The following is a 22,596-nucleotide window of genomic DNA, read 5'->3' on the forward strand; positions in this document are numbered from 1 at the left end:
CTTCTCCATATAGTAACAATGTAGCTTCTTCATAGGTCACTGGAAGAGTAGACCTTCTGATCACCAGAGCAGATGGAGATCACTCAAGAGAAAGGAGGTACCATACCTCTCAGCCAACAGAGGAAGACTTCACATACTCTCCTAACTACAACAATTACACCTATTTCCTAAGCAGCAAGAGCCCACTGCCAAGAAACCTAGACATCAAGGATGGCTGAGTAATAAGGTACAGTAACATAAACATATTCAATTTGCTTAGCTGCCCTATCTTATATAGCCTCTATTAATTTATATACAAAATTAATTGGCATCTCAAACCTGATGTCTTCTAGAATCAGGGTTGAGGACCATCTTCAATCACAGGTTAGTAAGTTAAGAGAGGCAAGCGGCAGTATGCAGAGGTAAATTATGAACTCTAATCTGTCATCTTCCTGCTATTTCCATCCCTTAAATTTCACCTCCTTGAAGTCTGGAGAAGTGAAAAACTAGGACACTAGGCAGTTTGCAAAACCATTTCACAAATTAAATTACAATCAAGAAATTGAATGCTTCATAATGTACAAAAAACTTACCATATGAAGCATTTTTCACCTCAAATTTTTAAAGTAGGGAAAGAATATGAATTTGCATGCAATGACTGAAGGCAATAATGCAGCCCTGAAAACCAGAGGCACATTTCACCGTTCCTCAGTCAGAAGCCTATTTTTTTATTTGTCAATACTACATGCATTTTTTTTAATTTCATTTCATAAAGGATAATAATTAGGTGGAACATGAGAAACAAATTCCTCTCTGCACGCAATAAGGTAGGTTATAACTAATTTGAAACTTTCCATAATTAGGAAAAAATACATTTATGTTGTGGCAGGTCCTATTCATTTTGTCTGTCTCTCTTTCAAAATGAGATGTTTCTCTCCATAGTACCTCTACAGCTAAAATAATTTTTGAAAATGCAAGTAAATGATCAATGTCACTTGGTCTCTGGCATTATAAAGATAAAACTGTGTTAAAGGACCTATTGATGAAGTATTTAATCATTATACTCTGATGATAGATACACAAAAGCTTCACTCAAAGTGTATGAATTTGTCACTAAAAAGCAGATTGATTGGGAAGTTATAAATCAGTCAGTCCTTCCTTGTTTATTACGCTGCATTCTTGAAAACTTGTAGTATTGTTTCCTGTAAAAGTTGACTACGATTTCACCTATGTAAAGAAAACATGATTTCTCTGCAGCTACTTTCAAATATAACACTTCATTAATGAAAAATTAAATGACATTTTCACAGACTTCAAATGACTGTAATAGGACTATAGGGAAAGATTTTCATATTAAGTTTCTTAAGTATTCCATCTAAAGTCAAATCATACCTAAGTGTCCAAACATAACTTCAAGCTTTCCCAAATCCTCTCCAAAATATTTTCTTCAACTATAAATCTTAACCCACACCAGAATACCCAGCATTAATCAGTACTGATTTAGTACATCCAGTCAAATTGAATAAAGTCAGCATTTGCAGAGCAGGGTAGTAAACCAACACTTTTAAAACGCTTTGGAAATTAGAAACTCTGAATATAAAACAGACCTTTAATAATGCATGGTCCTAGGATCTAGCATTTATCCATTTTGTGTATAAATCCAAATACTTCAACAGTGACTAATAGAATGGTCTCTGAATACCAAAGACATTCAGCTGCGTACCACACAACTGGTACCTGGCAAGGTTAGAAAACTCTGCTTTAGCCAACGATCAAGAAAACAAGATAAACAAACAAAAAAAAAACTGATGAGTTTAAACAAGCAAGCTTGTACTACACTTGCTTCTTTATATATTTAAGTACATATCCTTATTCAGCTATTCAAACATACTACAGTGTCTATTTCTGCACTTCAGCAATTGCAGAAGAAATCAACTTACCCTATGTTTTTCTTTAATTTTCTTCCTGTATTCTTCTTTGTCAAACTTATCTTCTTCTTGCAGTATTTCTTTCACTTTATCCAAGTTGATACCACTGGCATCATCTTCCTCATCTGCTTTTGCCAAACTGGATTTTTGCACAGGTGGCCACTGTTGCACTAACTAAATTAAGCAACAACAACAACAAAAAGCATTTTTACCACATCGTATTAGGTTTTAAGGTGTTCATTTGAATTTTTTTCCCTATTTTCCTCTCTTTTCCTAGTGACACAAACAATTTATAATGATGTTAGCCATTTTGTGGAAAAAAAAATTGTATTCGTTCTGGATAGTATTTTCTTGAAAGCAAATACAACAGAATAGTATTGGTAGACTTAAACAGTAAGTCTTCATGTAAAAAAGCAAAATTCCTACATAACTCATCCCCGTTCTCTATTGTGCTACTTTTCTAAGTATAACTCTTGTGTTAGCTTTTAGTTTATATGCTCAGTCCTTTTTACTTCACTGCATGGACACATGAAACACGTGCTTATTAATCACCAAGACTGATTTAAATTTGAATTCCACAGGCTCTCCTAACAAAAAGTGTTTTGAGTTTTTTTTTTTTTTTTTTAAAAGTAACCCCATTTTCAAAACCTCTTCAAGAACATTATTTAAGACCAGAAGCAAACTCTTCACAAAAAAACATTTGAATCTTTCACCTTTACCTGATGAATCAATCTTGATTAATACTAATTGAGATACTCAATACTAATCAAGATACTAATCAATACTAACATAGTTGATAAGACTGTAATTAATGGGCTAGAGTTACCTGTATTAAAAAGGAGATGCATTTATATGCTACTAGAAATAGCTGTGAAGTGGCCAGTCAGATGCACAACTGATCACTCACAAATGCAAGTGCACCAAAAAACAAGGATGCTACAATTTGATATTTTCAATTAGTGTGTAACTACAACTACAATCATCTTTCAGGAAAATTCATGAACAAGTTCTATTGCAAAGACCTAACTGCATAAAATGACACATCAGCTGAATGTTGCAGAAATATTCTTAATTTGCTAAAAAAAAAATGAAGCAAAGAATATCTGGCAGCCATTAGACATATACCACTTCTAAAATATTCAAGTTCCCTGCATCTCCCACAAGATTAAAATAGTTTTAACATCTTTCTTTCTTCCAAGAAAGAAAGAAAGAAAGAAAGAAAAAGCATTTATATTTCAGCTTATTCAAACATTTTTGGTGTTTTCCTTTGAAAAATCCTTACAAGTAACTAATCTTTGGCAAGAATATGTAGACAGAGAACCACATGTAAGCCTGAATCACAGCCTTTCCCAAAATTTACTTAAATCCAAATACACCTACACATATTCAAAGCAAAACTTACATCTTGTGGAGTGTCATCATGCTTTCCAATTATAATTGAATAAAAATGAAGCTAAGCTTTGAACATTCACTTGTTAATTTTATTTTTCCTTCACTTTTGGTTATTTCTATATATGAGTACATGTACACGTGTACTCATACGTTTTTATTTTTGTAGGTTTCTTCTCTGGTCTCCTCTCAATGTCCAGTTCACACAGAAAGATGGGAAACATCAGTACAAAAATGTCTTTCAAATTCAAACAGATGTATTTCTGTTGTATCTTCACTGATCAGGGGCGTTTATATGACAACCTTACTCTAAAATACCAGTTTTAAATGAGGTACTTGGAAAAGTACATATTAGCTAGATATAAATATTTAAGTATGAATAATGTAAATCTTGCACATACATTTCAGAGATGACTAGTTTTGCATATCTAATATCATTTGAATATACCATTTCTAATCAACTGGGAAACTCTCAAAGCTTTTATATTTCAAACAACAGTAATAATATGGCTATGCTCCCCTCACCTGCAATACAAAATACTTGAGAAATACTCCAATGTCACAAAAACAAGGGAAATATTTGTAAAGGTGATATCTCTATTCGTTTACTGTTAGCTCAGTTGGTTAGAGTGTGGTGCTACTAATGCCAAGGTTGTGGGGGTTTTTTTTAACCCCTGTATGGGCTATGCTGAGGGTTGGACTAGATGATCTCCAGAGGTCCCTTCCAACCTTACCATTCTATGATTCTAACACTGAAATTAATTCAGAGAAGGAAAAAATGCTACTTTTTTTTTAATACTGAAAATGGAAAAACAACATATACAGCATCTGAAGCTGTGAAAGCAAATGTTAGAAAAGTTTGTGTAGCGTGTAGATTTTATTGCGACGTTATCACCACAGTGAAACCCTAGACTGACAGGCAATTTGCAATAGTTCCTCTCTGTATAAAATCAATACATTTTTCCAGGGGCTATTAAAAGATCCAATTAAATTACTAGCAAATTTCAATGCTCTGTTGCATCAGCACCAGCTAGTAAAACCATGGCACTTCCCTAGCTTTTCTGACAACATTTTCAAACTAGAAATAACTAATGTTGGGAGAAAAACAGGGACTTTCTCTAATTCCAGTATATTCACTCAAGACTATGGGGAAGTGAACATCTGCAGGAAAGTCATGTTACACGAAAAACAAGTTCTTTAGTCTACCTGCAATTGGATTTAATAGGCAAGTAATAGGTGAGGTTGGATACATACGCTAATAACTCGTACAAATGTGTACATACTGTATGAACAGAGGTCAGTACTCAACATTTTTTCAGTGAAAATGAATTTAAATGTAAGCTGAACTGCTTTGCAAAACTGAATCCAATTATGAAAATCATACACTTTTGAAAACCATATACATCTTTTCATACATCTATAAAACTGTAGGTATATTTGTCTTTATAAAAACCATAAATTCAGATCCTACCAAAACATAGTTTATTTTGAATTGGTCTTACCTCTCCATCTTCAGTAAAGACTATTTTTGTGTTGACTTTAAATTTCTTCTTCAAGATTTTTTTGGCCTCTTGTGTTCTAGTTGCTTTCTTCTTCAACCTTGAGCTTGACGCATTCTGTATAAAAGACAAAATTAGATTTCTTAGAGGTTTTTAGTTGTTCAAAGTTTGTTCTTCAAACTTTAATATTTATATTTCAAGAAAAGAATAATTCTTAAAACACATGAATGTGAGTATAAGGTTCAATAAAAATCAGCTAAAATGCCTTTTCATAAATCTGTTTTAACCAGATCATAAAAGAAAACTCACTTATTCTCTTAAAAAAAAAAAAAAAAAAACACACACACGCACACACCCCAGCATAACTTAAACCCTACCAGCAGCAAGACACCTATCTCATCCAAACCTCACAAGCCTTCTGGGGAAAATGAAACTAGTTTTAGTAGCTTATGCTAACGAGCCTTGTCACTCAGGAGATCTGGTGTAACATGCTGGAGCCATTAGCCACAATGACTAGCAGAGCGGCTCAGATACCACTTCCATCTGGCTTGTGACAAGTTGTATGCAGACATCGCAGCACACCACCTTGAGTTATTTCTGCATTAGTGAAGGGAACAAGTGCTCTTGCAAGAACCTTCCTCTTTCCTGACCCTTGTTCCTTGCAATCCCACCACAGTGTAAAAAGCAAGTGCTAGAAGATATCCAATGAACTTAGCATTAAACAGCATTTAAAATCACAAAACCTATTAGGATCATAAGAAAATTTTATAAATGAAACATAAAGTGCCAAAAACACTAGGGAAACTAACAGGTAAGCAAAATCTGTAAAATCCACAGATTTAATACCATTTCCAAGATTTAATACCATTTCCAATAGGTTGAGGTTGTTCTCTGCTGGTTGCTACTGAAAAAGCAAAATCGTCCAGAAGCTGTAATTAGTATGATCGGAACAGTATTCCTGTGTAAAACACTTTGATCCTGAAGTCACATTCAGTTTTGTTGCATGCAATGTTGTTGTTGGAAAGAAAGGACAAGGGTGAGGCTCTTTACTTTTGACAAAAATAGATTTATCCAGAGTACTTTTGGATTTGGGAGGTAGTTTACAACTGTAGGACGAGCACTTCAACTACTCCTGTTAAATGCATTAAAACGAGAGAGAGAGAGAGAGAGAGAGAGAGAGAGAGAGAGAGAGAGAGAGAAAGAGAGAGAGAGAGAGAGAGAAACTAATGGCAAGCCCATAGACAGTTTCGCAGAGCCACACATCTTGTGGTACCATCAAAATGCCATGGAAACAAAGCACACGGAGATCCCTGAACTCCAGCACTTTCTCAAGAAGCCCATTTCCAAGAACAAAAACCATATGGGATTCAGGCATCCAGCAGCATACAATACACACAGCAGACATTTTAAGCAATAAACTGCCATTGCAGTAAGTATTTTATAGCAAAAGACATCCCACAGGAGTACGTGAAGACTCGTTAGGAGAAGGCACAGAACACGTTCATTACCCTGTGAAAACTGCAAAGCTCTATTACTCAGGAAAAAGCGTCTGCCTGGAAAACAGTATAAACTTCTGATAAATAAGTGGTCAAAACAGCAAGAAAAAAGAAAAACTGAACGTCTCTTACTTTTTTTGGGGGGGGGGGTAATTTTTTTAAAAAAATATTTTCTACACTGAACTCAGTATAAAGAGAAAGCAAAAAATAACTCAGTCGCTGTCATTACACTAATGTACTGAAATATGAACTATAAAAGAAAAAAAATTACAGTCTTACCAAGAGGAAAAAAGGTTTGTGACAGCTAATGTGCTGTGTTATCCAATAATGACCGTATCTGTTATAGAAAATAGTAACTGTAGCAGCACTCACGATCTAAGTATTGCCTTAGATCACTTCGGTGGCACTAAGCAGCTATATTAAGGAGTCTTGCACACACCTTTAATAGCTCGGAAAGCTGTGCTATTCCCTTGCTCCTACTGCTTACCTTACAAAACACAAACTGTTTGAGCATCTACATAAGCAAAATCTCTTCCCTTAGAACACAGTCTACTTCAGAAAACAACAGGAACTGTCCAGAGAGAGAATTTAAAGAGATAGTTACTTCAAGCTGAAAGAGTGACATTTCTCACCAACATATTTTCTGCTACTATTTGCTTTTGTTTTTGTTTTTTAATCTTCTTTCCTTCTTGCACTGCCAGGATTATTAGCGCTAGTATAAAATAATATAAAAATGACTGAATGCTTTAAATTGATATATCAGAATTTTGTAAGGTTATATTTAAATGTGTAAAGTGCACCTTAGTTTGTATTTCTCAAAATAAAAATTTTTTTTAGCTAAAGAATATAAATACTCAGTGGGTTCTTTTAGTATGCACACACAAGCAGTATTTTCTTTTTTTTTCCTCTCCTTGCCAAAATCTCCAAACAAATAGGAAAAAGAAGGGGAGGAAATGAGTGGGACACTAAATTCCCCTACCATACACTTAAAAAACATAGTATATCAAAGTAATATTTTTGCAGATTTACTTTTAAGAAATGCAACACTAATGAAAACCAAGAGATTGAACTACTATTTATTCAAAAAAAAAAATACAGAAAAGAATACTTATACGAACCTCTGCACACTCCACAGATTATTAATCCGATTTTTCTACTGGGATGCTTTCCCAATTCGGACTGACTAAACCGAATGCACTTCGATGCGTCTAAGCCGAGGCACCGCAGGTTCCTCCGGCCAGCTGCGGTTTTGGTGCACGATGGGCTGCCCGCACCCGTCTCAGCCCTGGCCACCTCCACACAGGGCTCCCCAAGCCCTGCCGCCGGCGCCCAGTGCCGCTGCCCGGCTGGGCTTCGACCCAGCACTCCAACATTAAAATATCCATTCCTCATCAAGGCAGGCTCTGATTTATCCACCGGAAGAAGTATCTAACAGACCTCCGGTTTCCCCACTCTTCAGTGCCAGCCCCCAGTTTCCCATGGGGGAAGTTCCAAGCCATTCTGGTTGCCCAGCTCCCACTTCCACCCTGGGAGCGGGAAGACACCCGGCAATGCACATGCAGCAGGTCAGCCTTCCACCCTCCTCCTCCCCGGCTTCATCCACTTTCTCCACGAGCTCACTAGAGCAGCAGACAACACCGGCTGGGTGGCTGCCCGAAGATCTCCTCAGCCCGCTAACCTCAAGTGCTGCGAGGGATACGACTCTGGCAGGAGCGAGGACTCCTCTCTAGCTCCCAGTAAATAAAAGGCTGGAGACCGAGGTCGCAGGCTGTGCAGGCAGACATGCTTTCATATTAGCGGGCATGAGTGAATGGAGAGTGTCTGCTGTCAGCTAGGCTTTGCTCCTAACACCAGAGCTTGAAGCATTTCAAAGGTGGTGGGGAGCACACGGCAGGTCGCCTCGCTGATCTGCTCACGCAGAACATGCTGCATATTAAAACCTGCTCAACTAATATCTACTACAGTAAATTCTATTTCCAAAGCTGGACTGTATTATCAAAGCAGGCAAATGAGAACAAAAGTGGGCATACATAAAGAGTTTGGGGGCACAGGTTTAGATTACTACTAGATGTTAAGCAGAACCTGTGCCAGTGCTCTGTCACCCTCACAGGAAAGAAGTTTTTCCTTGTGTTCAGATGGAGCTTCCTGTGTTAGAGTTTGTACCTGTTGTCTCTTCAAGCTGTTAATTCGAGTTAAAAACCACAGTGGGTGTTCGCTTGCCCTTCAACCAGAATGGGCTACCCGGTGTTAGTCTCAGCCCCGGTGAGGCCACACCTGGAAAACTGTGTCCGCTTCTGCGCTCCCCAGTGCAAGAGAGACATGGAGCTACTGGAGAGAGTCCAGCGTAGGGCTACGAGGATGATCAGAGGGCTGGAGCACCTGCCCTGTGAGGAACGGCTGCGAGAGCTGGGTCTGTTCAGCCTGGGGAAGAGAAGACTGAGGGGGGATCTTATCAATGTGTACAAGTACTGAAGGGAGGCTGTCAAGGGGATGGGGCTGGACTCTCTTCAGTGGTGCCCAGTGATAGGACAAGAGACAACAGGTACAAACTCTAACACAGGAAGCTCCATCTGAACACAAGGAAAAACTTCTTTCCTGTGAGGGTGACAGAGCACTGGCACAGGTTGCCCAGGCAGGTTGTGGAGTCTCCACCCGTGAAGCTATTCAACAGCTGTCTGGGCAGTTTTGGGCAATGTGCTCTAGGTGACCCCGCTTGAGCAGGGGGGGTTGGACTAGGCGATCTCCAGAGGTCCCTTCCAACCTCAACCCTTCTGTGATATAATATTAAGAACACTTTGCCCTATGCCCAAAATAAACAGGCACTCAAGTCTCAAGTTTTCTTCCATGAAGAGATAGTAATAGCCGAACTGATCACACAAAATTAGAGTAAGAATCAACCTCCTTAAAATGCTATATAACTAGAAGTTAGTAACACAAGAGTTTATCAAACATAGGCTAAGCTGGAAGATTGGAGGATTTTCTATTATTATTATTCAAGAGTCTAAATTTCCTCCTTCTTTTGCACATGCACATGCCAGATGGTTTGCTGGATTAGATAATGAGTTAGAATAAAAATTAGCTTTTAGAAGCTTAGCAAATCCAAGCACTTTATTATATAATTAAAAATAATAGAGCTAATAAGCAATTTTTTATTTTTCTTGAGAGAAAGCAGAATTGGGAGGGTTAAGAGATCTGATATTCTTAGGTAAAGCTCTATGAAAAAAGTTTTCTAATTGAAGGCACTGACAAGTTTAAGACCTCAGATTTTACTACTTTTCAATTACAATTTTGCTGAGAAAATATTTCTTGCTTGATGTATATATTAGAAAATAAGTGGCATCCTCCATCTGCTTCTCATGTCTAAAGACTTATTTAATGCAATCCTTAGACAGACTACACTATTATAACTATTTCCATAAATTAAGTTTAAAGTGGTGAGGGCAAAGAAAAAGTGCATCAGAAACGGAAATATCAGTACATTTTGCTATTCTAATAAGGACTGACTTTCCATACTAATAAAATTCATGAAGTAAAAAGTGTGGACTTGGAGTATATACTCCTCTATAACTCAAAATCGAAGCACTTGCAGTCTCTAACTATACCCGAGACAAATGTGTTTGCTTTGGACGTCGCGCTTTGAGTGCTACAAATCATCAAATGTAAAGGTTGTTTGTTTCTAACTACAATTTTCTTTTTAATTTCAATTCAACTAGCCTGTGAAAGCAAGCACAGTATATTCACTACAGCAGCTGCCTAAAGACAGGACTAAATTATTGTAGGAGAATAAAATATCAGTAGAAAAAAATTATAATCACTTCTGTGTCATGTTACCTATAAAAAGTGTTCCTGTTTTTTCAGGGCAGGGATTTTTCCCCTTATACTTTAGAATTACAGGGGAGAAAATTCTTTTCAGTCTCTTCCAACATTATTATATTACTTCTACCCAGAATTCAACAGCAACTGCCTCTGAGAAACAAAATCGATTTGGTACCCAATTTCACACGGTTGTTTTCGTACTTCTTCAATAAAGTAACAGCAATAGGAACAAGTATTAAGCACATTCATGTTATCACCTCATTCCTCCTGCCTCAGAAGTCATTCTTCATAGAACAAGGCATGGTCTTGCCGAATCACGGTTACCCAATCTTATACATGGAGAAGGGCTGTCTTCCATTGCAAACATACATTGCTTTCACCTGATAGTAACTACTAAAATTTCAGAAAATTCAGTATCCTCCATCCACTAGTCTAATGTAGCTTATGCATGAGCATTACTTGTCAACCCCATAAACCTTCAGAACTCAGGCTATGACACTTAGATTAGTGACCACAGAGAGGGTTTGAAGGTGGAGGGATTCTCATTGCTGCTCCCAGATATCCAGCCACAGCAGCGGCTGAGACATACAAACATCACACCAGCATACACGATTGCACAGCATGAGAAGGGAAAACTCATCGAGAGAAGTAAAATTTAAACAGAATTTGAAGTCTGGTCCATATTACCCCAAGCATCCATAAAACTCAAATAAATTTCCCCTTAAAAAAAATACTATTTTACTCAACTAGCCACTTGCCTGTTTAGTGGAAAGAAGCAGAGAAGCAGAAAACTGGGGCCTCAGAATACAAGATGGCCAGGAGATGATGCATGGTCACTGCTTTCCCTCATGGTCCGTGGTAGCTAGATGGTCTCTATTTTCCCCTCAGGCAGGCCCATGTCCCCGCAACAACAGTTCTTGTGTTATTCTTCCCTATTTTCCCTCATTGTTCACAAGCCACAGGAACCATCCTCAACCACAGCAACCGGAACCCACTGGGAAGCAGGAGTACAAACCAACCCAAAGTTCTTCAGGTCATCCCTCTGTTTCCACAGCACAGCTCCTCCACCTTGCCTGGGGAAAAAAAAAGCTTCTCTTTTTACAATGGCTTTTTCAAAGGCCATCTAAGCACAGGCTAATTTTGTTCTGATTAAGTAATCTTTATATATTTCTTTTGTAAAAATCAAGGAGAAAGAGGAGCCACCAAGTGGATCCATACTCAGTATTTCACTTCAACTAGAGACAAAAACCAAGGTAAGTCATTAGAACAGAAAGTTTTATTTAATAACTTTTCAGTGATAAATCTTACTCCCCTTTCTGGTTGACACTACATAACAGTATTTCTCTAGAACAGTTCTAAATCACTGAAAACATTTAATTTTCTACTGAATTATTACACTTCTTATATAAGTGAAAGCATATTCCACAAGACACTTTACTATTCATTTCAACAACTGCTATCAAAATTTAAAATAGGGAGCTTGGGGAAAAGCTAAGTAGAAATAAAGACTGAGATTTCTCTTTTCTGTAACAGTCAATAAAAAAAATCAAGGATAAATAAATTTTGCTACCAACATTTCATTACTGAACTTATTCTGTGAGTTACAAGAGGCATGATAAACTTAGAAATTATAGTTATCTGAAAATTGACACTTCTAGTACAAAAAAAGAAAAAACAGCAGGTTGTGCTGAGGCTGTTCATCACAAACTATTATTGCAATACATAGTCCTTGGAGGGTTCTATTAGCAGCACTGCACTTTGAACTATGATTTTAGATTAGAGAGTATTATTTTGTACTTATTCATGTTAACAAGTTTACTTCTGCTTTAAACATTTCTTCTTTCTTTACAGATAATTTGGAAATGCCTGGCTATCATTCCTAGTTTTCGACAGAGAACTCCAATATCCCCATTGCAGTATTTACCAGCTACAAATTTAAACTCTATCTTGAAAAATAGACAGAAGGAGGAAAGAAAAGTGTCTGTTTCCTTCTGTCCCTCAGAAAATTTTCACTGCTTTCACTTTCTGAAAAAGTATATTAATGTTTTACCTTGACATAAAATACCATGCTCCCAGAAGAAACCATGAAGAAGTGGCACTGCACAATCATGTTTCTTTTCTTTTTTTGCCCCCCTTCTTCTCACTCTCCTGTTTTTTGGGGGGAGGTTTTGGGGTGGTTTTTTTTGTTTTTTTAAATATATCCCTGACTTTTCCATAGAACAGGAAGAATTTCAGGAACACTTTAGTGAAGGGCTGAACTTCCCCATCCCAAAAAACACACAGTTGAGTAGATTACTATAAATTTTATAAATTATAAACATAACTCTAGTTTCTGCATATGCCAACAAACAGTTCTTTGCATAGATCTGCAAAGTCATTGCACCTTATTTTACAAAACCTTTCCCAATATTTTTGTATTCACAGTCACCATAATAAGGTAAATATTTAAGAACAAAGTTTGTCATTACAAGAGCTAATATGGACAAAAGCACTTTCTGAGAAGTTTGAGAGTTATACTTTATAATTAGATAATATTTCACTCTGAACAATGTCAGTGCACTGGACCAGAGCACTTCACAGTAGGTGTGTCAGTTTGAACATTCATTACCTATCAGCACAAGTGATGACTCTATCTCCTTCTAAAACATTAAGTCTTTAGCAATACAAGACCATGAGTTCATCTGTAGGAGTTACCTTGGTTTTTGTTTGTTTGTTTGAAGAAAGGTGCAATACAGAATATTGAATAGTGAATTGCACATATTTCTACGCAAAAAGCAAGCTAAGTTATAAATAAGTATGTCTGAATAAATGAAGATACAAACATACTAAGAGACTAATTCAAAACCAAACACATTATCACAGTTCTAGTTCATTCTGGAGCTGATGGAGCATTGGTAGAAGGATATATTTCAATAAAGCTAACATATTTTAATAACCCAGAGACTGCTTGAGACCAACAGTATACAATAACAAGAAGTACACACTAACAATTAATACTACTATTAACTGTACTGCCAGATCAAGACATGAAGTATTTTCATTCCATGCTTTCCTATGTCATTACAAAGTAAGGTGTCATTAAAGCATGTAACCTTCTGCTGATAAAATCTAATAGTAACACACAGTAACTGTTGAATTCTCCACTACTTCTAACATGTTAATATGCTCTAGGTGACCCTGCTTGAGCAAGGAGGTTGGACTAGTTGATCTCCAGAGGTGCCTTCCAACCTTACTGATTCTACGATTCCACAGCCAAGAAAATATGTTGAGTAGATGACTCAGTTGCAGTTATCTGAGCCTAGGGACTGCAGTTCAGTCAGATGGGGGGGTGGGGAAGATGACTGCAGCACGTTCTTCAAACCTCAATTAAACACAGAAGAAAATGTGATTTAATTGATAGTTATTCATGCTCCCCATCCAGAGCTTGCATTATGAAACAAGAAAAGGCCATTAGGAGGATGCCATCTCCAAAAAACAAGGCCAATTAGAAATGAGAGCATAAACACGTCTTATATATTGAACAAAATTACAAAGTATTTCAAATATTATCTTAGTCTGCCACTTAAAAAAAATAAATCAATCAATCACCAACGTGGAGTTGAGGAGTTAGGAAAACCTCAGTCTGCTTTTCACATTTTGTTCTGTTACAGCTCTTCAACAGCAACAATGTTAAAATCATTACTCACTTTGCAGCAAGTGGCAAACCCTGCCTGTTCACCCCGCTATTAACACCTGCTGTGGAGGAAGGCTTTACACCCAGAACTGGGGCAAGTAGGCTGGGGGAAGCCTTGGAAGAAGGCAAGAGGAGGAAAGTGCTGCCTTGCTTTAGGATTTAAAAAAATTCTAAGTCTTTCAAGTATACTGAAAATGTGCTACTCGTACTTCTAATTTTTCAGTCTCCAGAAGAACCAGGCTTGCTCTACCTTTCCCTGCATGCATTTAATATTTTGGTGGGAAAGAGTTAAATTGAAATACTGAGAAAAATGTAGTCACATAATGCTACAGCAAGCATTAATGAACTAAAAGTTTGGCGTTTCTTAGTTAAAGAATAAAGATCCTTTGGCTCTGCCATGCTACTGTATTATCTAGAAGTAAGGAAAAGCTACTCCAAAAATGGCTTTTTATATAATCATTAAAGCAGTTAGGGTTTAAATAAAAAGCCATAACATCATTAAAATTATGGTTTAAAATACTCTGTAGAGGAATCTTAGGTCAAAGGGTGAGATGAGAGGATCACACTTTCATGCTGTTTTACTTTGAGGTTGAATATATTTTACACACCTACAACTACTGTAACATATCCTTTCTCCCTCAAAAGCCATTAAGAATGGCAGCAGGGATACAGAAGCAACCAAGGCAGAAGCTTCTTAAAATGTTATATTCACTAAACTCTCCTGATCAGACAGAAAAGATGATAGTCGAGATCCAGCTCCCACAAGAAATTACCTCTACAAGATAATGCTTACCTTAATGCCCTCTCTTCCTCCTCTCACATGTACCAAAACCAAAACCAATGCCCACAAAATGATCCCTCCGCAATGATATTCTCAACCAGCTATGCTGGTGAACAGCAAAGACCATATATCCTTTGAGAAATACCCATTATATTGATTTTTGTTTATTTGAGCAGTGTTAGTTTCTCAGAGTGTGGTGTGAGTTTTATCTCATCTTTAGATGGAAGCAGATTGTCCATACCGCTTCCAGGTACAGAGGCCTCAACTCATTTCTCTCAACAGCCAAGTAACTACACAAGTACGTGCATTCACCTGGCAGGCGCTCGGCCACCGTCCCACGTGAGCCACACAGCAGAGGAAAAAGTGGAACAGCAATCTGAGAGGGCTTATCCTGAAAGCTAGGCTCACCTGAACTTAGACTGCCAACAGGGAGTGCAGAACCTATCTCAAAACAGCACCTGTCCCCCTCCCTGATCCTACGCACCAAACAAACCAGCAGTTTGGCATGACAAATCCAGCTACAAGCAAAAGCTGTAGCGCTGCAAACATGAGAGGTAGAGATACCACAAAAAGGGAGAGAAAAAGAAAGATCAGTTGAATGAGATACTTGTAGTTCACAAGAGACTCAAGAGGAATATGGCTAGGGTTCCTCCAGCCAGACACCAGATCCAGAAAAATCTTGACAGACAGCATTTCTTCATAATTAAAGGCTGACACATAACCCACAACAATAAACTTAAAAATATTCCCTTTCTATTGATTTTCTTCTTTAAAAAAAGGAGCAACTTGATTCCTCTCCACATTTTCAGTGCAGACTAAAGATCCTGCCAAGAGCAGTGGTCTTGTATTTCATGCACTCTCCTCCAGAAGCGCTCTCCCCGCTCCCCTTAGCTAGCATAGGCGAGACAAACTGCTCCAAGGGTTTGAACGAGCAGAAAACTAACACTAACACGACGGTAAACTGTATTTGTCATTTTAGCTGCCAGGGTCAGAGCAGCACTCCTGCAGGCTCCTGGAAGGGAGCAGAAGAGAGGGAAGCAGCAGGGAGCACCCCCTCCACAGCATCTAGCCAGCAGTTTACAGCTACGCTGTAAAGGGCATTAATTGCCCCTTAAATGAATTTGAGAAATCTGGTAAGAAACAGAAGTAGAGAATTACCAGAGAATTACCTTGAGCTCCTAAGCCACACAGTGAGAAGCATTAATAAGCTATTCTGCTCATTTTCTGCTGCCTGTGGCCACTGCCATCACGAGCGAGCAAACCCAAAGAGCAATGCTGTTCTCCAAACCCAGTAAATTACGACAAGAAAAATTACTAGAGGCCAACAACCACTTCAACTGACACAGCCAATGAAAATGCATCAGTCTGGTGGGATTTTGCTTTTGACTCATTGCAGAAATGCCTTGACACACCAGGCTTTTTAGAGCAGGGCTGGCAGCTACTGCTCAACTTCCTTCCCTCCAGCACTGTGTGACCAAGCAGGAGGTTCCTGCACGCCCATCCAAAGCCAACGCTCTGGAGACATTGCACCATGGCTAGATTTCCGCTCCCAATGCCACAGAGGACATTTCTGAGTCGTAGGTGTTCTCTGCTTTCTATCTATCTACTGCTAAAAAGGATGCCCACTAAGAAGTTGTATGAAAGTCTGATAATGGTAAGCATGTCTGTACATCAAAACACATATTAAATTTCAAAGAATTAGCAACCGTTTTCCTTAGGGTTCCAAAACTGTCTCCAGCTTGAACCTCCTTTCCCATATCTTTTGAAATAGGTAGACTTTGGTTCAAATGCTTCCATGCCTTCTTTCTTTACAGAAGTTAATTTTTAGCACATGAGATCTAATCTGTAGAGAAGTTTGTGTAATTAATACTGCAATTAATACAAACAAGATTAAAAAAAAAGTTGGAGGTATCTCCTCTGTCTCCATTAGAAGCAAACAAAAATTTTCAATCGCTTCAGCGCTTAAGACAGTAAGAGCGATATATTCAGATAGGCTAAGTTCTACCCAACTGCCAGTGCTTAGTTAATGAGGAAGGTTAAGAATTTCTTAACAATAAATTAGAGGGCTCAGAGCTAACTTATAAATGAACAAGGACTTCAATAAAACGTGTGGTCATAGTCAGCTGGCCCCAAAACACCGCTACTGTGAGCATTCACCTTCAATAATTTTCATGTAACTCAGTCTTCTTGCATGCCTTACAAATGATGGGATAGTGCCAGAAGAAAATAAGCACAAAGCCAATAGTGGCTCATTTAAATAAATGTTTATTTTCTCTGTTCTTCTCACTCCTCTAGAATTTGTGGTGACAAACAAACCATTATGAAGTTATCAAATTCACAATTTTTAGACTGATGAAAACTGAAACACTCATTTAAAAATACTTTCCGTTGCCAGGATACAGTGATCAAAGTCTAGTAAGCTGATACACTGCTGTACACTAATACATTTTTGCTGTTGCTCCTGAAGCAGAAGAAAAGGTGCAAATAATCTTCTTCACTCCATACATTTGGAAAAGCAGGCAGATTTCAAGAAACAGCTAGGAACACCTGCATGCTTAGTTTACTGACATCTTTCTTTCCCTTTCAATAATGATATTAGGTGTAAAAACTACATTAATTCAGCACAGAAGTCCTGATGGTATAACATTCAGGAAGGAGTTAGACCTTTACCTATAGACAAAAGGTGTAGACTGAAATGGAATAATAATGACCTCAAACTGAAGAACCAGAGTAGAAAGAAGAGAAGGGAGAACTACTTTCACCAGCAAAGGAAACTAAGGTATGAAGTCTTCGTTTATGCTCAAAGAATAAAGGAAGTAATAAAGGGTTCCTTGGCAAAATAACTAAAATTAAAAAGTGTGACTGCTAAGCAGCATGAATGAGGTAGATACTGAAGATGAACCTGTTACAGTCTCAAACTCCCTTCAGCTCTCAGCAAGACTACTACGGTACTACACAGGCAAAGGCGACCTGGATCCCAGGAAACAGGGCACACAAATTGTCCACTCAGTTGGAAGCAAAACCAAAAGATAAATTTATCTTTTTGATTCAGGCATGAAGTGACCAGATAATCCCCATCCTGGAATTCTGAGGTACCAGCATATGAAGTCACAAATCTGTTAGCACAATTTTTTAATAAATCTCTCTCACCAGAACTGAGAAGTAATACAGAATAGCAAATGTTAGTATTTATAAAGAGGGGGAAGGGGAGAAAAAAAAAAAAAAAAAAAAAGAAAGAAAAAAAGGAAACCCAGGCTATTGCAGACTACTACCAGCCATTAGTCTGACCTCAGCAGAATGCAAGGCCGAAGAGTAAGCTTTGGAGGAACGATGAACTACAAAGATGGAACGGAACGAAAAATGAATTAAAGATGTATTATGAGACAGGTATGCCAAAGATGCATTTGTAATAAAAATGGTGTCTTGGCTCCTTAGGCAAAGGAAATGACAGCACTAATTCATTTCGATTTCAGTGGAACATTTAAGTCAGTGCCACTCAGAAAAGTATTAGTTGAAGAGAAAAAAAAGGTCAAGGATTAGAATAGGTACAAAAGCATGCTACGGTGGGTTGCGCTCAAGAACAGATCACGAGGGAGCTAAGGAGGCTCAGAGAGGCTCCTGCGAGCCCCATCCTGCCGGGGGGAGCCCACCGACCAAACGTGCCGAGGACACGCGGGGCAGCTACGCCAGCTCAGCACAACGAGCAACAGGCTGCTCAAAGGAACGAGATAACCTTGAAAACCAGACAAATTAAAATGAGACAAAAGCCAACAGCGCAAAGCGCGGCGGCCACTTGGAACCGGCCATACGCAGTGAGGGCGAGCGCCAGGGTTCACGCCGCTAGGGACGGCAGCGGCGCGAGCCCCCGAGGAACGCCGCACCGCTCCCGTCCCCCCGACTGCATAAAGCCGAATTCAGGGGGAATACGTAAAAAGAAGAGTCTACCAGACCGAAGAGCCCAGTTTACGGGAGGAAACGGAAAGAGCCAAACGGAGCCTCGGGGAGACCCCGCCTGCTTTCACGCACCACGCGTAAACCCAGGAGGCGCGGAAGAGCCATTTAAGCTTAGGGACAATCTTTGAATAAGAACAAACGGTGATAAACTTACCATGAAAATATTTATGTTGAAAACTTAGCATTTTTCTGAGGCACAGTAACCTTAGAAACAGTCTTCTCAAATAGGAATAATAGGAAAAAAAAAAAACCCACTGTCCTACATTTTGTGTAAACAGCTTAATTTTTTAAAAAAAGAACTAGATATGTCTGTCTGTGGTACCCTGGGGACTGGGCCTGACCTACTCACAGCAACTGCTGTGAGAGTTTTATCTACAAGCAATTCAGAAAACACTTCCGTTCTTCACAAGAGTGTGTATGTGCCTTATGTTATAAAAATCTTAAATACAGGACTTTGTTAGGAAGACATTTCTACCAATTATTGAAAGAAATCACTGATTTTACAGCAAGATATTAATTAATACTGCTTTTAAAATACCTGTTTGTGCATCATTTAATATTCTTTGCATGCCACTGTTGCACGAGTTGACAATTTGATACAGACCGCATTAAAAATTTAACTGTTACAAAATATCCACACTTTCATTTTGCACACAATAAAACTAAGAGTATAGAAATTAAAAACTGATAGTCCAAGTTTCACAAATGCTGACTTCACAGTATTTCATTTTGAGGTTTGATTCTCAATATTACTTTAAAATTGCATTCTTAAAAGATATTTGCTATCACAAATATATTCTGCACCTGAGCAATTCTGTCAGAAAGAAGGCCAAAAGCACAGTGTGATAGATACCAAAATTAAAAATACAAACCCCAAAATAGGCAATTTCAGCTCCGCGCTGCCAGGCCTCACACTCAGACTCAATGTGTTTACAGAGTTTATACACTGTGGGAGCAACACAACTAATTTGAACCATCAATAACTTGTTAGAAGTTCATTACTTAACCAAACTCTCATTTCCTCTGAAGTTGCAGGACTACTAGGGCATAATATTTCTAAAGAGGCCATAAACTTGTAAAGTGGTGAATAGAAATGAGCCATATCAATTAGATGCAACACTGAGCTTCAGTTCTCAACTAAATACACCATCTTTTTCTCTGTTCTTCAAACCAGTCCCACTTTTGGGCTCAGAAGGATGTCCTCCGTGTCCTTCATGGCTGAGAGGTCACATACACAAGATCACAACAGCCACTGACTGGTCTTGAAGACAAATATTCTTTTTTTAAAATCTGTATTTATTTAAATCTGCTTCTTCCACATATTTTTACAGAACTAGCAATTTATTCTATTTGAGTATGTTATAGAATTACACATATACATGAGCTTCTAATCAAGCTACTTCTGAATCAACTATCTTATGATTCAAATATCAACTTTTAGTATCTTAACAAGCTATATAGTGAAGGCAATTCATTCCCAACTTATCCCTAAGAAATTATGGATAGAAGACAAATCAGAAAAATCCTTGCACTGTGATGGCCCTCTCTCTTCAGGCTGTGATTTTCAAAAGTATAGAGAACACAAAATGTACACATCTATTATAAAGTCCATCTACAACAATGGCCTTCTATATAAAAAAAAAAGAGTTTGACTAAACCTTCAGTTTAGTCAAAAATTTCAGTTTAGTCAAACTACAGCGGCACACAATACACCTCTTATATTACTAAATTTGCACTGTTTTTACATCTTGAGTTAAAATATTGGGCATTACAAACAGTGAAATATTTTAAATAAGCAAACAGATTTTTTTAAACAAAAACTATGCTTTGTTATATTTAACATAAAGAAAACATCTCAGAAAATAGCAGTCTTTCAGGCTTTTAACAATTTCAGTATTCATGTTACATAACAGTTGTTTTGAAAGAACAACATTCATCATTCATGACACTAACTGTCTTAAAAGTTGTGGCGAGTGATTAATTGCAAGCAAAAGAAATCTCCTCGCCCAAGCTGCATTTATTTACTTATCTGCTGATTATCCCATCTGACTAGTAGTAAATCTAAAATAGGATTAAAAAAATCCTATTTTAAAGATCCTTGGAAGAAAGGTAAGTTGAAAGCCTGAGCTAGAAATTATTTCAAAAGAAATGTACTGACTGCACAGTGTAATATAATGACTTTACAGACATTAAGGAATGAAGATAATCTAATTGTTATAGTTATTTCATTATCATAATGTAACTTCATTTTTAAAAAAACATCCGGTACACCAGCCAAAAGCTGGACCACATGAATTTAAGCAATAAGACTAAGCACCACTTTCCAACTCCTGAAACTTTTCCTGAGCACTGCCAGAAAAGCTGAAAGTGTCCATTTCATACTTAATTCCCATCTTTGTAATTCAAAGAAAGGAACTGGTCTCCTGAGAAATTTCCCTAAAATTCTCTACCTCCAAGGAATTATCGGAGTTTGAGCCTTAGCTAAGCTCCAGGGTGCACACAAAAATTCCTACATTGCATTAAGTGATGAATTAAGCTTGAACTATCAGGTACACGAAGGGAAAGAGCCTGGAGCTAGTAATGCAGTAGAGATGCAGCAGCTTCTGTTAGAAGCTACCAAGCCCCTGGAATCAAATCACAGTCCTTCCAGTACTGCCTCGTGGTCTTTAAGGACTAAAAGACACAAGGACTTCAAAAAGCAATCTGAAACAGATGAGGATAGCAAAATAACAAAAATAGCTTCATACTTTAGAATATGTGATGGCTATTAAAAAAAAAAAATGTTTTGCTGACAAATCTATTCCTTGCAAGTAGTCTAAAGATACTAACACATTTGTTGTACTGCCATCTCACTAGACAACTCTTAATGCATGAAAAATTCTTCAAAAAGACAGCACAGAGAGGTGGTGCTCATCCTTGGATACATTCAAAAGCTGTCTGTACATGGTCCTGGGCAATGTGCTCTAGGTGACCCTGCTTGGGCGGGGGGGGGGGGGTGTCTAGATGATCTCCGGAGGTCCCTTCCAACCTCAACCATTCTTTGCAACAAGAGACAAGTGTAATAGTCACCTCTTACAAAAACAACACTTTCTGAAGTAATTTCAAAGGATGAACGGGTTAAGTACGGTAGATGAAATGCATCCAATTAAGAATAATCTGTCTGAAAGTCAAGATTTCTAGGGTGGTAAGAAACATTTCTGTTTCAGTTGCTAAAGTTTTTTCTTTATGTCAACAGCCACTGTTGGTCACAGCTGGAAGACCACTAAGTACTGCTTATTCTGAAAGAACACGACTTTAGAATAACAGGAAAGAGAGCCAGGCTTAAAAGTCAATGCAAAGAAACAAAGTTAGCAGAAGGAAGAAAATCAGAAACAATGGCAAATCAGCTGCCAATGTGGAAAGTGAATTCCAAACATGTGCATTGCCCCGCCACATCTTATTCTAGAAGATTAAGCAAATTGATCCTCACCATGTGTTTTGTAAGAAAAATTATTTCTGTAATCTGATGAGTAGAAAAACATCTGTGTTTTCTCTTGTATTGCTAGTAATCTTTTTCTATTAAAGAAATAGTAATGTAAGATGGAATCGCTTGAGATAAAGAGTAATTTAAATCCCTCTTCTCTGAAGCAAGTATTTTCTAAAGTTATATAACTGGGATAATGCAGTTCGATAAGGATTTGCAACAAATAGAACTGTTTCTAAGAACAGCCAATTTGACCTTATGCACAAGCCACTGCATTTAAAACCACAAAAAAAATATTATTTTGAGATATTTCTTTGAGATAATGCATTCCACACTTTTTTTTTTTTTTCAAAAATGTGGAATACAACAGGAGAAAAACTCAAGTAATTATTTTTTTCCACTCCATTGCAGTGTTGCAAGGTTAACACATTGTATTGCTGTGTAGATATTATTTTGATTTGTTTCAAAAAGGAGTAGATACTGTGACTTATTCCTCCTCTAGTAGGGGAAAAAATGTTCTGAAATGCATGTACAAGCACTTTTTACAGTGCTTCTGTGCTGCAGTAGCTTTTTACCATACATTCAATAGATTTTGTTCCTGTAGCAATTTACAGAACT

The 22,596-nt window shown here is 37.8% G+C and overlaps 1 protein-coding gene across 1 annotated transcript in view; it reads right to left on the reverse strand.

Moving 5' to 3' along the window:
- The window catches only part of DDX10 (DEAD-box helicase 10), a 188,665-nt gene that overhangs the window by 77,423 nt on the left and 88,646 nt on the right, over nucleotides 1–22,596 (reverse strand). The window contains exons 14-15 of the mRNA XM_062577456.1: nucleotides 4,799–4,912; nucleotides 1,920–2,081 (exon numbers count right to left, since the gene is read on the reverse strand). Of these exons, the coding sequence (XP_062433440.1) occupies nucleotides 1,920–2,081; nucleotides 4,799–4,912 (276 nt within the window). The remainder of the gene's footprint in view (nucleotides 1–1,919; nucleotides 2,082–4,798; nucleotides 4,913–22,596) is intronic.

This window comes from Rhea pennata, chromosome 1, assembly GCF_028389875.1.
Source record: "Rhea pennata isolate bPtePen1 chromosome 1, bPtePen1.pri, whole genome shotgun sequence".
Classification (NCBI taxonomy): Eukaryota; Metazoa; Chordata; class Aves; order Rheiformes; family Rheidae; genus Rhea; species Rhea pennata.